The following is an 18,024-nucleotide window of genomic DNA, read 5'->3' on the forward strand; positions in this document are numbered from 1 at the left end:
TTTTTTATAGCCATTACCTCAGGCAGGAGAGGTCCAGCACTGACAGCCCTTGCAAATGGGGCAATCTTGTGTGATTTGTAGTCCTTAATGCCAGTCCATCTTTTTATCCCCAGAGTATCAGAGGTGGTCCTTGACCAAACCATCCACTTGCTAATTTCCTCTCATTCCCTAGGCCAGGAAAGGAATGATACTTCACCTCTATGTATACTGATAGCTGCTTTTCTGCTTGGGTGGAATCCGACATTTTTGAAAGACTGACCTGATTTTTGTCTCTTTCAAAACAAGTAAACAATGTAAACCCTTTTCCAAATGAGGCATACTTAATTGTTTAGTATGCTGTATTGGCTCCTGTTGTGCAGCTCGCTTGGAAGGGTTGTTGCAAGAACAAGTTGAATAGCACTACCACGGTAGTGTCCAGTTAAGACAGATGTCAGGATCATTTATGTGACAAGGAAGATGCACATACTTTTTCCACAGCCTTTGAGTGTTGCACAGTGTGTATATTTTCTGTGAGCTGGGTATGTTTTGTTGTAGAAATATAAATAATTTCACTCAGCTTGCACAGCCAAAAACTTTTAATACAGTAAAATAAAAAACAAAGTGCTTTCGCGACCACAAACTGTCGCCTCATCAGGCAACTAAAAGGTGCATCATTATATACAGCATTAATTGCATCATTGATTAACTGATCAGCTGGTGTAATAAAGGGCATGGGCATGGTCAATTTTTAAAAACACTGATGAAAGTACAGTTGTATACACTTACCATAAATGTAGATGTTTGAGTATATTAACTGAACCAAAAACAATACACCTCCGGTAACAGTAAAGGCTGTCTTCTCAATCCCAATGTATTATGCACAAACGCAGAATGAATAGTCCAATAGGGTAAAAAACAGGTTTAATAAATCCACCAGATAAAACAAAGCTTAATACATCCACTGATTGAGCGCTTTCGTCTCCATCCAGAGACAACTTCAGAATCAGTTAACAAACAGATCTAGTCTTATATACATACAATGGGCTGGCAGTCGATATATATATATATATATATATATATATATATATATATATATATATATATATATATATATATATATATATAGTTAGTGTATAATATGTAGTGTATAATATGTAGTGTTTTGATACATATCCAGGAACAGTAAATTAGTGCTACCCAGGAACTTTGTACCACCACAACTTAATAAAATAACTTAATAAAATAATGTAATCGAGGACAGCCAGTTCCACCGGAATATAAACAATTCCGTGCTGTCTTATCCTATATCTGCGATCACCAAAACAATAAAAGCCAGTGTATTCATAACAAACATTTAAAATATTTACATATTTAAATATATCTGTTAAAATATATCTGTTAAATTCTATCCATGTTAAAATGAATATGGCTGTTGTAGTTTATATAAAAGTAATAAACTATAAAAAGTAGTTCGCTGTAAAAATCACTGTAAAATTCACTATATAAATATTTATATGTTGCGTAAATAAATACATCCGACATCATGAAAACCCCTAATAAATAATATATATGTTGCATAAATAAATACATCAGACATCATGAAAACCCCAAATACATGTATATGTAATAAAGGTATAAATATATAAATATGATAAATATAATATAAATATTTGTATAAATATAAAAAAATATGTAACAGATATAGAACAATGTTACCAAATCAATGAAATTCAATATTTTCAATAATTTTGACTAATTTAAGTAAACTAATTTAACTGATACAAGTTCCTCTTATGGATTGAAATGGTGAAATATTTGTGTAGTGAATTGTACAGTGAAATAGGTGTTGCAAAATGGCTCCCTTCAGTGGGAACTAAGAAACTGTTTTCACAGGGAAAGAATGTGGACCAGCTATTACCAGTGGTAGTTTTTGCAGCTCCTGCTTCTGTTTATAAGGTGGAGTCAAACTACTCTACCAGAAAGACAAAAAGGGACATATAATAGAATGGTATAATGCCGATGGAGAAGGGGAGGTGGAGAATATTGTTACTGTGAATGAAAGAAACAGAGATGCTCTTTCTGGTAAGGCACACAGATGTTTTCAACTTCCCTGGTATGTTTGGATAATATGTCCATATACAAGGAATACTTGGCACTATATCAGCCACAGTGCCTCAGGAGGAATGGTCAATATAAAGTAGATTGCTTAAATTGGACAAGGGCAGCTGGAAGATATGGGACTAATGGCATGGACATAAGTGTAGAACAGAACATAGTACAATAGCTACAAGTGTTCAGCTGGTATGGGAAACATTATTGCATAGCAACAGAAGAGCAACTATACAGGCAGGCTTGTCCAATGCCAAAACAGCCATTTAAGTCATGAATGTCTCAAGTATTTTTATATGCCACAGTGGCAGGCAGATATTTCTAGCAGTAAAACAAACAAGTTGGAGATGTTCCACGGGTCTAATTGAAGACTGGCTACACTTTTTTGGACCATTCTAAACTTGGGGAAAAAAATTTGTAGATCTCAGTTAGTTGTTGGGCAACCTTTTTCCTTCTTGGAATATGAGAATAGCATAAACCTCCACTTGATAATGTCTGTTTATTATTAACATCATTACTGCTAAGGCAATAACCAGACATTTGAAATCCCAGACCATGCTAGAAGCATTACTTAAAAGCCATAGTAGAGGAGTTGATGGAACATGAGGAAAGGCTGGTTGCCTGAAATAAAAGGCAAACATTTTTGATGAAATGATTAGTGCTTGTTGCAACTTCTGGTCAATCAAGTGCTAAGGACTCATGAATACCAGGAGTAGTCACCCCCCTCTGAGACTGCAGCGTTAGAAAAATAGATATGTAAAGTGTTTAACTGTTGCTTTGAGTAGATGCATTGTGAATGCTTGCGCAACAGAATGTAGGCATTTGAAACTGATGCACTAGAAATGTGGCTAGGACAGGTATTGTTAGAAAGGTACTCCCTTTTTCCCCTTTTTATTCTGTCTTTTTATGAAGTCATTTGTTTATGCTGCTGTTATGAATATTTTGGGAAAAACGATTTAAACCAGAAAGGAAGTAAAACTGAAGGGGGTACAACAGATTGTACAACTACATAACAGAATTGACTGCATCTGAAAATGAAAATATCTTCAATATAGGATGTCAAGATTATGACATCTCTACTTTTAAACAAGCACAGTAGTTTACATGACACTCATCTTAAATGGCAAGTATGGCAATTGGCAATGGTAAGGGACAGATCTTCAAAAGCTCAGAACCCACTGCAAGATATTTTCTATGGACTGTAAAATGAGTGACCATTTGCCATCAGCACTAAACAGGGCCATATCCACTGATGTCCCAGTGAATATTCCACTGCTCATTTCTCATTTACAACTCCTATTCTTAGCTTCACAGCTGAATGGCACCACCCAGACAGTTGCACAGTACTGACAAGTCATGCTCTCACATTCCAGGATGCTAACTTCTCTGCCCTTGCTTTGATGGCTTACACTGAAACATGCAAGTATGTATCAGATGGAAATGAAAGAGCAATTTCTACCCTTAATGCTTCCCAAGACGAGAAGGAACATTTTTTATCGAACAGAAAACCTGCCCAAAAGATGCAGCCACCCTTTTAGATGACAATCGACGTATATATCCGTATAGCACGGTGAGCAGGCTGGGGTGTGACACCACCAACTCTAAAACCAGTGTCAGATGCAAACACTTGCTCATTTTTCTGCATCAGCCTCCTGAAATACCAACTTTCTTACTACTTCTCAGGAAGCCCAAACTACACTTCACAAACCCATGTGGTTATGCTTCAGTTCCCAAAGTGCCTAGTGACGTCAGCACTGATTATCTTTGTATTTCACTGTTGCAGTCATCACATTTGGGTTATCCCTGCCAGGGTAGCTTTTGGCCAGCTTGAATATCAGAGACTTAGTGTTTATGCGTCGGTTGCTGTTGCTTGAGGACTGACGTCAGGTCGTCAGTGGTATAAAATAAGGCAGCCTGACACCATTGCATCAGTCATTCTTGCCATGGAGCCTGAAGCAGAAGCAGTTTGCCCTCGTGCTGGTTGGCCGCTACCAGAGTTTAGTTTCCGAGTTGAAGTCTTCGAAAGCTAAGTACCCCGTTGGGGATACTTTTTTCTTGCAGTAACAGATGTCAGAAAAAGTTAATTGTCTAGCCTGTGGAAAGCAGAAATCATACTGGGACTTCCATTCCTACTGCGTCACTTGTCAAGGCCCAGACCACAACGTCCCTCGTCTGTTCTGTGCTTAAACACCAGAACTATTCATCGTTGGACCCTTATTTTGCAGCCAGGTATTTCCGTTTACAGTCATCAAATTCTGATATGGCTTCGGTAAGCTATCCGACTGCAGATCCTCCGAAAACGTAAAGATAGAGACAGACCGCACAGGACCAAACCTTCCCGATGACACCACCAAGCTTGATAGTCAGGCCTCCGGAATTCAGTGAGGTGGTTTCGCAGCCCCTGATGCCTGTTTCAGTTAAATAGCAAGCTGCTACCAAGACCCTTTCAGAGTTCGGTATGCTGCAGAACTCTTCTTCGTCTAAGGATCCTGTGGTCGTCTCTACCTTGGATGGGTCCAGAGCTGCTGTGCAGGCACCAGCTTCCGAGGAAATCCTTTGCAACACAGAATCCAGACATAAACCAATGTCTTTCACTGCTACCATTCTTTTTAAAACAGAGTTCCTTAGGCCCAGGGGTCGAACCACCTCCAAGTAAGACTACCAGCCTTTCTCTAGCGCCTGCTCCCTTGCCTCAGTCTCAAATCCTTAAAATGACAGACCTTGTCATGCTGATCAGGGGAAGCCAAGCCACTCCCTCAAAGAGAGAAATTTGTCTCCAGTAGTTTTGTCTGAACAAGAGTCTGATTAGTCCGATACATCTGACTGTGAAGACATGCAGCCCCTATCTACATACGAGGATTCTGATGCAGAGGAGTCTTTTTTCCTTCAGCCTCTCTTCCAGAGGATTTTTCCTTTGGGGAAACCCTGCATACTTTAAGGGAGCATTTCAAATGGGAGAGTCAAGACTTCCCACAGTCTAAAAAGAGACTCAGAGTTCTTGGACCTTCCACAGCACAAGCCCTTAGCCATTCCCCCCGGTCCTATATGTGGATGATGTCTTCCTTGAATCCAGCTTGACTCAAGATGCCCTCCCTCTTGCTCCTAGAAAATCTACCGGTACTACAGAGTCCGTGATTCTCTCCAATATCTTTTTACAAACCCAACAGTGGACCCTGAGGTCATTACTCAAGGGCCAAATGAGTTAAAGCTACTTAAGCTAAGAATCTTGCCCCCTTCAGACAGTGATTCCAGAGCACTGGACATATGGGGTTAAAAAAAAAAGTATACACCTCAGTTACTCTTGCTATCAAAGCACTAAATTGTCAGTTCCCATATGCTTAAATATCCGCAACATGCCTTGGAACACCTTAAACAAAAATTTCCTCCTTTCCTGCATGGGCAGAATCTAAAGATTTACAGGTGTTGATGCATTCTGCTGGTCAAGTAAGTAAACTTTCTTTGCGCACTGAGGTTTTGATGCCCTAGAAGCTTCTTTCAGGGCAGCAGTCACTGGATCGGTCATTAGAAGACATGCATGGCTTAAGGATCAACCCCTGCCATACCATGTCAAATCAAAATTGTTGCATGCACCCTTGCACAAAGACTTATTTGGTACTAAAATAGAAGAGGTGTTAAAGATGGAAGAAAAAGCAAACTCTATGCAGACTGTTAAAGATTTCTTAAAGGTACAGCCCTCTAGGTTCAGCACGCATTTTTTCCTTCCAAGCACTGGTCCTTTCCTGCACCTAGTAAACTGGGCAGCCTAGGCCCCATGGAAACAGACCTCCAAGACAGCAGTCCCAGGGGTTGTAGAGATCTAAGCAGTGGACTGCCTCCACTTCAAAACCAGGGAGTACTAAGCCACCCCCTTATGGCAAGAACTCGCCTCTGCCCACCATCATATACCCCTAGGAGGAAAACTCTCCTTTCACTCAAGCACCTTGGCCACCATTACCAAGGACCTATGGGTTCTTAACATTGTGTCTCAGGGGTACAAATTCTCATTCACACCCTTCCATCCCCGGAAGGGTTCCCAGATCTACCACCAAATCAATGGGCAGAGGCTCAAAAGCAAATCCATATCCTGCTCTCTTTGGGAGCAGTAGAAAACGTTCTTGCAAAGCAGATAGGCCAAGGCTTCTACTCCAGACTATTTCTGGTACCCAGAAGAGAGGGTACCTGGTGCCCCATCCTCAATCTGTCCATTCTAAACACCTTCCTGGTGATCCCAAATTTCAAAATGCTCACCCTCCAGCAGCTGCTACCCATGCTCTCCAAAGACACTTGACTAGCCACCCTGGACCAAAGAGGCCTACCTCAACATTCACATCTGGGAGTCCTGCAGAAAACATCTGCACATCAGGGCAGAATCTCAACATTTTCAGTTCTCTGCACTTCCCTTTGGCTTATCTACTGCTCCCAGAGTTTTCACAAAATGCCTGGCTTCGGCCATTGCTTTTTGCAGACAAATATTCAAATTTACCCCTGCTTAGGCGACTGCCTTATTCAGGCAGACAGCCAGGAAAAGCTACTCAAAGACCTGGCCTTTGTAAAGGACCTGCTAACCTCCTTAGGGTACACAATGAAAAGAAATCCAAGCAGGTACACACCAAAGGGATAATCTTCCTGGGATGAAGTCTGGACACAGCATCCCAGATGGCATCACCAGCTTTCTGCAAGGAAAATCCTGCAAGCCCTGGGGTTTGTGGCATCTTACATACTCCTCATTCCATGTACCAGACTGCATATGAGGAAACTTCAGTGATACCTAGAGCCTTTGGTGTCAACACACTCAAGATTTGGAAACTCTTGCCTGTTATTATTTGCCTGAGGAAAGAATTTCTTTGGTGGGCAACAGTCTGCTCCCACAACAAGGGACTGCCCTTCTGCCAACACCCCGCCACCCAGACCCTCACCACAGACTCATCAGACTACACTTGAGGTGCACACCTGGATGGCAGGCTCATACAGGGCCAGTGGAGCCCCCAACAACTCTCCCTGCACATCAATCAAAAAGAAATGATGGTTGTGCAGCAGGCCTTGATAGCTTTCAAACCCCTTATCTCTCCAGGGGTTCTCCTGATCAAAACATAACACCACAGTGATGTGGTAAATCGAGGGACTCGCTCTTACCCGCTGTGCAGGCTGGCCATGACCCTTCGGTTTACAGCCTCTTCCATGCAAGTACACCTGTTAGCACCATACCTGCCAGGCTCTCAACTCACTGGCGGACCAATTAAGCAGAAAACTTTTGGACCCCATGAGTGGCAGCTCAACAGAAACACCTTCTTAACTCAGAAATGGGGAACCCTGGAGTTGGACCTCTTTGCTTCCCATACCAACCATCAGCTCAGCAAATTCTGCACCAGGGAGCATCACTGCATGGAATGGAAAGGGGATGCCCTGTCCTTCCCTGGGTAAACCTCTCTGTCTATGCCTTTCCTGTCCTACCCCTCATTCCCAAGGAAGTGATCAAATTAAGGGAGGAAAAACCAAGGACCATTATCATACCTCCAGACTGGCGCAAGCAGCACTAGTACCCCTTGCTGCGCAGCCTGTCCCCACTGCCCCCATGGAATCTTCCTCAGATTCCCAACCTCCTAACCAAGGGGAATTCTTGCACCCCCTATTGCAGACACTCAGTTTGGCAGCTTGGCTTATACCATGACCTCTGACAAATCTGCTATCCTCAGTAAACAGGTTCTGGATGTTAGCTGAGAGACTAGATGCCCTAGCACTAGAAAGTCTTGTACAGACAAATGGAAAAGGTTCTGCACCTGGATCCAGTCTAAGGGGGCCAACAGGGCGCAGCCCTCCATTCCTCTCATCCTGGATTACTTAATTGACCTACTACACAGTGGTCTCGTTCTCCTCTCTAAAAATTCATGCCTCTGCTGTTTCAGCTCACTTTCCCACTGAGCAGCCTCTTCTTTTCACACCCTCTGATCACAGTTCCTCAGAGGGGCTAACAACTTGAGGCCCCCCAGAAGGGCACCAACACCAGCTTGGGACCTTAACTTTGTCATGGAAAAACGCATCCTCCCTCCTTTCGAACCAGCTTCTTCTGCAGAGCTAAAATTTCTCTTCTGGAAGACAGCTTTCCTCTTGGCCATCACTTCAGCCAGACAAGTCTCTGAGCTGCAAGCACTCATGGCAGTGGAAAATATTTTCTATGCAGGCAGGGTTTCCCTCAGAATTAATCCTTCCTTCATGCCCAAGGTGGTGTCAAGTGTGGCTCTCAACCAATCCATCCATTTGCCCACCTTTTTTCCTAACCCTCAAAACAAGGGGGAAAGGATTCTGCACTCTCTAGATGTGCACAGACAGCTCAGATACCATCTGGACAGGACTAAACCCTTCAGAAAATCTGATCAGCTGCTAGTTCTTTGCTTCATGGTCAGAGGACAAAGCCATCTCCAAGCAAACCATTTCCAAATGGATAGCACACCCCATCCATTTCTGCTGCAAACAGCATGGCAAGCCTCCCCCCCCCAAGGGGGTCAGGATACACTCCACCAGAGCAGCCTCCATCTCTGCAGCTTTCATCAGAGGAGTCCCCACCAGGGACATCCCGGAGGCTGCCACCTGGACATCTGTTCACACCTTTACCAAACATTACCACATGAATTTCTTTTCCAAATCTAGGGCAGGTTTTGCCTCTCTAGTCTTGCAGGGCATGCTAGCCAGCCCCTAGTTTCCTGGACTGCCTCCACCCATTTCCTCAGCTTTGGGAATCTACCCAAATGTGATGACTGCAACAGTGAAACACGAAGAACATAGTACAGTTGTGTACACTTACCATAAATGTAGATGTTAGTGTCTTGACTGTTGCAGTCATGATTTCCCTCCTTCCATCCCCCTTTTTCTTTACCTTCTTCCTTGTTCTCCTTTTCTCCTTTTCGTACAAGGGACATATTGGTATTTATTTTCAGCTGGTGGGGTTCTGCCTCCAGACCTTGGCCTCCTATTTTGGGGGTTCCTGACTGGTTAGGTCAAGAAAAATGTGCATCTGCTGCCTTCCTTTATACCACTGACGACCTGACGTCAGTCCTCAAGCGACAGCAACAGACGCAGAAATACTGAGTCTGTGGTATTCAGGCCGAGGGCTACCCTGGCAGGGATAACTCAAATGTGATCAACAGTGAAGACACTTGAACATCTACATTTATGGTAAGTATACACAGCTGTACTTTATAGCCCCAAGCCTCACACAGCCACACTGGCATTTCACACAGTGATCAGTACCCACCATCAGGATCAGCATATAAACAAAGTGCACAGCCCCTTCATGGCGTTGGGCACCCTCTGAGTCCAAGCGCATTCAAAAGCATCTCTCTAAAGCTTTAGCTCAATGGAAATTTCAAAAACAAAGTTAAAAAAATAAAGCAGGTACTACCATTTCAGTTTTACTCCTCTGCCCTACTCTGCATGTTTGAGCTTTGTCTGTATTCCTGGGGTGGAACACACCACCAAATTGCACAGTTTTCTATTTTCCAGCACGGTGTCACTAGTTCTAATCAAAACTACTCAAAAAGTCATGGCTCACCTGCCTTCAATAGCATTTGCCACCATATTCCAATCCACAGCTTCAAATACCTCACTTGGATTACATCCTTAAAAGTAATCAAAACATTCAAGAGATACAATCACCCTGCTCACAAAACATACAAGAGATACAATCACCCTGCTCACAAAGTCAGAGTTTGTCTACAGTGCAGGTGATCTGTGGTAAGACTAGTGTCTTGAGTGGCAGGGACAGTTGCTTCACCTATCTCAACAGAAAGGAAGGTATTGGCATCAGCTGAATCACTCCATGAGGGAAGCCACAAGGAAAGCCAGAATAGCCCAACATTAAAGGAGGTAAAATACACCCACGCTCCTCTTCACACATGGTGGTGAATGTTCATGATACTGTACTGACTGCCCAGTTCGGGGGATAACACCAAGGTAAGAAAATTCCATTAGCCAAATGATGCCATAACAGTGTGCCGCAAACTTTTCTTCACCAATGCCATAATGATGACAATCTGCAAGCCAAAACATGGGTGTGACTGATAATGCTGTTGTAAAGGGAATGCCAGTCAGCTACGATAGATTGATCGGGGGGAAAAGGCACCAGTACACATTCAACCGTCAAACGAGGGGGGGGGTGGAATCAAAGCATGAGGAGCAAACTCTCTATACAGTTAGAGCAACCACACTCTTGCAAATCTATTTTTTCCCTATATAAACCATTTAAAATAACTGCCCATTTTAAGGCATGGCAGAAGCTTAATAGCAGATATCTTATGGTCACTGTTTCTTCTCCCTTTAGCTTCTAAAAGGATATGCTTGTTTCCAGGAGTTATTTTGTTAAGCCTGTGAAGATGAAGCATACTACTGCTCTTGCCTTCTCTTTCAACTGTATTGCCCCTTCCATCAAAACAATCATGTCAGATCACTACGCAGAAGGGAATAAAAACAGTGCCAACATGTCAAACTGTAAACCAATATACAGTTAACAGCATGTCCTGTGGATGAAAAGGGGACAATGGTTATCTCCTTTAACATCTTCTGCCTCAGTCACTACCACTTCTAAACCCTGTATGTATTACTGCCAAGTCACCAAGTTGGTTTTTTGTCAGGACATTCTCTCTGGTACTGAATGGAAACTTGGCTTGGGCTTTTCCAAAAAAGATATAGCCTCTGGATATTACATCCATTAACCCACTTGTCCTGAGAGAACATGGTTGGTGGGGAGATGGACTGCTTCCAACTGCCTCCAAAGTGCAGTAGTCATGCAAGCCCTCAGGGATTTCACTGCTATCTACCCGGGGGCCATGGAAATTCTGATTCTTCATTGCCTGCTCAGATTTGCAGAAACGCCCACAGCAGCAGAGACACCTATCTGATCATTGTTCAAAAAGTTGCTGTTGAGCCTTATGGTACCACAAAGTCTTAGCACCAATCAAGTTCCTACAAAAGGTCCATTGAAGGGAATAGAATTTAGCAGCCACAGCTGATGGTTTTCCCTCATGTTAACTTAATCAACTTTTGCTAAATCTTGGCTCCAGAGCTGGACCATCAAATGTGGAACATTACTGAACAATGCCTTGAAGCTCTCCTCAAAAATAGTCAAAGCAAGGAGGAATGTGTCTCTGATGCCTGTCCCAGTGCTCTAGCTACATTGTGATGAAGCCTCATGCTTAGTAATGTAATATTAAGCATGGTTACTTGTGACAACCTAATGTTGGATATCTCTGGCCAGCAACCTTTTCAGAGAATCTAAAGCCTTTCCTGACGGCTGTCGCTGCAAACAGGTCAAATGTGTAAGGTAAAGACTCCATATAGCAAAGGTGCGCGATGCAAACGGCACTTCTCCATGCAGTTCATAGCTTCAATTCTTATTTGGCAGACTGACTTGAAAGTCTCATCTCAGAGCCCCTTATGGCTGCTGATACTACCACAATCATATCTGCAAGAAGGGTGAGTCTTATTCCCATGATGCATGTCCTCATCAGGCTTCCTAAGAATGGGCTCAGACAGAGTTTTCACCAAGCCTGTTCCACAGCCAACTCCATCACATAACCTGTGGTGGTGGAGGAGGCCCAAGTTGTAGATAAGTGCAAGCCTAAAAGTCCTTTTGCACAATCTCCTCACCTTTTTTGGGGGGGAGGGGGAGTTGGGGGTAGTGTGTGCAACATGCCAACATCTCCAGTTTTATCAGTTCCAAATATTTCCCCAAATTTGGGGTGGTTTGGAAGAAAATGTGGGGAACCATCCCCTTCACATCTTATTACACCTGCTAGGTGAGCTTCCCCGTGAGGGACTCCACCCCCCGACAGGTGTGATCTTCAGTGTGCTTTTGGAAAAACTCTCTGGGGCCAAGATTTCAGACACGACTCAAAATTGAGATGCCCTGAACAGAGGCTGAAGGTGCCTCAATCTGCCAACGTTGCAGGCTGCCAACTGGTCTTTTTTCCAAAATTTCAAAAACTGAAGTTTTTCCCATTGAGGTTGATGCAGAAGGTACCCTTTCCAATGCTGGCCCACAGGGGGAGAGAACACTGAAGGAATTGTGGCACAAGCACTGAGGCTACAACCAGACAGATTAAATGAGGAGGACTCTGTGGGGATAAGGGCTAATCCATATACCCATGCCTTGAAGCCATACCCATGGTGCCTAGTGCTCCTCTGTACATAGAAGAGCATCAAGACTACATGATCCAAATATTTCTGCATCAAGAGAGGATTCCACTGATGTCAAAGCAGATGATACTGGGATAATCCTCTGACCTAAAACTCTCAGACAAAACTAGGCTCAATGAAAGAGCATGTGATGTTAAGGGACCTAGGTCTTTCTCTCTTCACCCTGGAAACAAATGGGGACAAAAGGACAACCATCTCAGTTTGAGGCTTACCCAAGCCTCCTCATCTTGTCCCAAGTGACGCGAGCTGAAGGGTTAGTGCCAAGCTTGAGTAGACCTTCTAAAAAGTGGTGAAGATGGTCAGTAGTCCAAGGAACTAGACTCCTCTCTCTCATGTCTTCTTTGGAGGGGGTTCAGATAAAGCCATAGTCTGTCTGGGAAGCCCCAGAAAGAGAAGCTGAAGCAGGAACTCAGTGTATCTAGGTTAAAGTCCACCCTAATTAAGGTTTTTAGGAGAACTATGGCAGTTGCTAGATCTGGTCTCCTCTAAGCGTCTTTTTTTTTTTTTTTTTTTCCCTTCTCCCCCTTCATTCCACTTTTCCATGGAAAGTAGAAACACTTGATCAGTGTACTACAGTGCTCATGTACTGTACTGTAACCAAAACCTTGCAAATTTCACAATCCTGTTTAAGCTGCTCTGGACCCAGGCAAACCATGGATAAGTGGATATCCTGGTGTGGAATTGTGTAGCTCAGTGGCCACACTTTCTAAAATCCAAGGGCTTTTCTTTTTCCATTTTTGAAAGGAAAAGGTCAAAACAAGTCAGTAACATATGACAGGAAAATTGAGACCAATAAGGAGCTTTTAGTTTATCTTTAGCACAGTTCAGAAACTGAATCTGGACTCATGGTTAAAGCAAGCACCAACAGATAAAATTGCTTTGTCACTTGTATGGATTTAAGTAACTACTGACCATACTACATTAGAAGTTTGAGCAGCTAACTGAGAAACGGAGCTAAAAATGCCCAACAATTACTAGGCCTAAACACCTATAGGAAAAGGGGAGGGTTAATAGCATCGAAAATATCAACAACGCAAAGAAAACTGAGCAGTCTGACTGCACTAATATAGTAAGAAAATATTCCTTCCGTTTACATGCTCATTTCTGTAACTGAACTAAAATCCAAGACTCGCTGTGAGACATCCTTTTTGCTAACAAAAAAACAAGTCTGACTACTACTCGCATCCCGAGTATTAGCTTAATCACACAGGTGCATTGCAGCAAGGAAATCTTGAGTGTGCCAGTATGATGTTAGTCGCTGTATTATTCACTTGAGGCTTATAGTGAATTGTTGTTCTGTTACTGTCTATTGTCTTATAATGAAGTGTTGTGCCCTAACAGAACCAATGCTTACAACCTCAAACAGTATTCAATGTACTACTGGCTGGCCTTTCTCCTTCAGGTAATTTGTTACACTCTTGCTGCTCTCAGCCAAATTTAGGTTGTTCACTCCTCTCTGCAAACTTTCCTGCCCTCAGTTTATTTGCTGTGAAACCGCTTGAGGAAAATTCACCTGTAGATTCAGTGTTTTGCAGTATTTTACTCCTAAATGGCTCTACTGTAACTGCAGTTTGGAGAAGCATATCCCTTGTGCTTCCAAAGCATATGTTAGACTGAACTTCCTGTTAGAAAAATTGTTCCACTGACTGCATAACAGACTCCCCCCTGCTGATGTTGGATCAGTTTCCCAATTCTCGTCTGGATATTGGTGTCTGATTTCACTAAGTATGTGTCCAGTGGCACCCTCTCTTATTCCCGCAGTGATCACCTTCCTATATATGTAAACAGACTCTGTACCAAACATGTCGAATAATTACTTAGGACTTCCCATAGCCTCATGAATTTTTAAACCTGATGCATTTAACAAAATTCTAAGATCCTTTAATTGGTCTATCCTAAAAGATATTCCACTCGACAAAGCTGTACACAAATTTAACTCACTTTTCCTGAAAACCCTCAATAGTTTGGCTCCAACTAAAAGAGTAAAGAAATATGCTCCTTGGATATCTAGTCAAAGCCGGTACCTAATGTAAGAAAAAATATAGGTTGGAAAGAGTGGTTGAAGTACAAATCTCCCCAAATCCTACAAAACTTTAAAGAACTATGTAACCATACTAAGACAAAAAACAAAAGTACTTCAATAACCCTTTGTAAATCACCCTTTGTAAATCAGTCTTCCACCCCTAAATTCTGGTGGTCTTTTAATAAGGTACTCCACCCTGAAACATCCACCACTCCTAATCCTACTCCAAATAACACTCCCTCTGAAGTAGCTGCTTAGTTTAATGCACATTTTACAGAAAGCATTAAAGCCCTTAAAGATTTTCCTCCAAACAGTCCTGACATGCCCTCTCCTGACACTGCAAACACCCCCTGTTTCACCCTAAAACCCATCTCAACCTCCTGCATCGAACTGCTGCTACTTAAACTGAAACCATGTTTCTCCTTCAGTAGATAATCTCCCAGTAATCCATAGCTTGCCCTGTGTATCTCCTAATTAACAGATCAAGGAATTGTACATTTCTTCTCTACGGAAAAAAATTCATCAGCCTCCTTCATAAAGGGGGGAACCTCCTCTTATAAAAAAACAATTTCAGACCTATTGCTACATTACCCCCCTTTGTCAAAAACTGTGGAAAAGTACATTCGCAATCTGCTTCGACATATTCTTCACAAAAAGCTCCTGACCCCCACACAGCATGGTTTTAGATCCACCCATAGCACTTCCACAGCCTTAACTTTCACAGATACTATTAAAGCCAGACAAGGTGGCAAATTGTTTTCCTCTTTATTCCTTGATCTCTCTAAAGCTTTTGATCTGGTCTCTCACCAAAACCTCCTCCACCAGCTGTCTTCACTTGGGCTATCACAACCCATGCTATTATGTTAACAACTACTTAACGATAAGTCTGTTAAATTGTTCTCCACTTTCCCCCTTTCCTGTCAATACTGTTCAATGGGTTACATTCTCGGCCTTGTACTCATGTTTATGTATTCACTAACAATGAACACAAATCCTCTCGGCAAGCTTCCATCATACAGTAATACGCACATGATTTTACCCTAATAGGCATTTCTAATAACCTAATGCATCTTCAGAGAATTACCAAAGAAGCCTTTAACTCTGAAAGTTGGCTACAAAATAATTGCCTGCTACTGAACCCCAAAAAAGCTAAATTGTTTTCCAAAATCTCATTTCCATGAAAATACTTTTAAAATCATATTTAAGGAAGAGATTTTTAGATACCCCACATAAAAAACTGCTTGGCATGACAATATATGATTATCTTAAATTCTGTTTATATATTCATAACAGCATCAAGAAAACCCATCAAAAATTTGGCACATTACATAGAGTAAAGAAATTCCTTACAGACTCTGCCAAGGTAACTCTAGGTACCACTTGGCTATTACCCTCTTCTGTATGGAGTCCCTAACATGACCAATCTACAAGCCTTACTTAATTCTAAACTTGAAGAGGGCTATAACACAGATTTGCTTGCAGTTAACCTTACCAGACCCACACTGTTGAGCTAAAAAAAAAAAAAGCTTCCTCACCACCTATCTTATCCTCGGATCACCGTAATCCATAAAATCATCCATACCCCCTATCCACCTGCGCAGCAATCGAATCCCTACTCCAGTACTACCTTCCAAATACCCCCCTTCGGTCAAATACACTGCTTTCCATCTACAAACCGCAAAAGGGTCTATCTCTATTCCAAAAGTGTAGCTAGAACTTGGAATAAAATTCTTATCAGTCTGGTCTGTCACACACACCTTCACCTTTTCAAACCATTACTAACCGGCTTGCTTTCTACTTCTGCTTTGTCCTTGATCCTCATCTGGGACATAAAGCTCCAACACCCTTCATTACCTTTCTTATGCCTGCCTTTAAAGAACTAAATCACTTAACCTGATTATCCTCTTCTAATATCTCACTTTATTGTACTTCTTAAACTACTATACCTACTAATTAGCACAACCAAATTGCTGTTCCATCACCAAAAGCATGGCAGTTAATCACTGGATACTATAGTGCACTTAGTTTACTCAGGTAAACAAGTTTGATAAATTAAAAATTATTTGGAGGTACATATGCCAACCTGTATTTTTTTAATGCCTTTTGTATCCTGTAGGTGATAATGGAAAAAAAAGTTTTTTTTGTCCTTGCTTTTAGTGTTCTCTGTACATAACTAAAGCAGCACAAGAGAAGCAGGTACTGTCATCTGCAGTCATTGTGTCCTTAGTGGTTAAAGTATAGTACAGGAAGTAGAAAATAACTGTTACAAAGCACATTTGTCTGGATGTGGCCATAGAGCAATGCACATAGGCTGAGATTGGGGTAGTGGATTCACATTTATAGTTATGGAATCCTTGTTTCTCTTGCACATGGTTTCAATAAATACTTAATTTTCAGAAATCCAAATTTTATGCAGACAAATCCCCCCCCAACCCATGCTGTGCATGAGCTGTATAACCACTACTTTATTGTTGCATTGTTACCATTTGAGCAATGCAATTTTTTCCAGTTAAGACTACTCCCTTAATTGTATTTTGTTTTCATTTAAATACAGTTCTGAGCAGCGGTGAGGTTTATTTAAGCTTTCCGTAAATCCATGTAGCGGATATCAATATTTTATAGAATAGACTACGGATAGTTTTTCCGAAAACATTTACAGATCTTGTAATTAACAGGATCAACATAATGTGTCCAGTAGAAGAGATATCAAAAAGTCAAGCACTGCTGCATTTACTGTTTGCCCTGTTTTATTCTGCAAACCAGGGCCCAAAGGAATCCTCCACTTTGCACTGCATAACGCTTAAAATTGTTAAGCAGCTTTACAGTAGAGCCTTCTCTGAAGATTTTCGTGCAATACTGATTTACTTTAGTGGTTTGTTTTAACTGACATTTTTTATGTAATAAAGGATTGCTATGTTTTCTTTCAGCAGTTTGACTTCAATTTTCTTTCATGTTTGGCCAGTACTTACCCCAGCTTGAGCTTGTTCATATACTAAACTGGATTTTATGTTAAGGTGTATGAAAGAGTTCTGCTTACAAGTGTATGGTTCTGTAGTATTTAATAGGCTTCTGTTACTAAACATTCTTTAATTTTTTTTGACAGAAACACGATCCCCCCTTGAGCACCATTCCTTGTTTGCATTACTTGAAAATGAAGGCACAAGAAGAAAGGGAACAAAACCATATAGAATTCCCAGGTTCTCATGCATTCTCCACTTCAGATGGGGATAAACCTTTGGATTGTGAAGACCGGGCAGATGAGCTGGACTCTTCTGTTGGTGGTGATCACTTAGTGGATAGTTCAGCAACGCCGGTGACTGAAGAAGCTAAAACGGCTGAAGACAGAGAGCAGTCTGGAATAGATACTGCACAGGGAGCCCTGGGACAAGTTAGAGCCAAAGTAGAAGTGTGCAAAGATGAATCTATAGGTAAATAACATGTTTTTGTCATTGTACATGCAGTTATTTTATCTTGGCATACTTTTTGACTAGTATGCTATTGAAAATCAGCTTGATCTTCACAGGATTATGATCTCCATTCAATTCCTGACCCTTAGGTTTAACCAGGGAGCTCCTACTGAACTGTTCTCTTTCCAGGATGGTCTCTGCTGCTTTAAAATTCTCACTGATGCCTATGTGAACTTAAGCTGTGCATTCTGTGCAGATCTGTGAATGATTTCTAATGCTTTAGGAATTCAGTATGTTAATTTTTAACTGTAAAATGGT

At 41.9% G+C, this 18,024-nt stretch overlaps 1 protein-coding gene across 1 annotated transcript in view; it reads left to right on the forward strand.

The window, feature by feature from the left end:
- The window catches only part of DGCR8 (DGCR8 microprocessor complex subunit), a gene marked incomplete in the record, with an annotated part of 1,139,047 nt that overhangs the window by 250,292 nt on the left and 870,731 nt on the right, over positions 1 to 18,024 (forward strand). Inside the window, 1 exon segment of the mRNA XM_044068709.1 lies at positions 17,403 to 17,727. Coding sequence (XP_043924644.1) covers positions 17,403 to 17,727 — 325 coding nt within the window.

The sequence above is a fragment of the Protopterus annectens genome, chromosome 4.part0, assembly GCF_019279795.1.
Source record: "Protopterus annectens isolate FY-2018-M chromosome 4.part0, PAN1.0, whole genome shotgun sequence".
Classification (NCBI taxonomy): Eukaryota; Metazoa; Chordata; order Ceratodontiformes; family Protopteridae; genus Protopterus; species Protopterus annectens.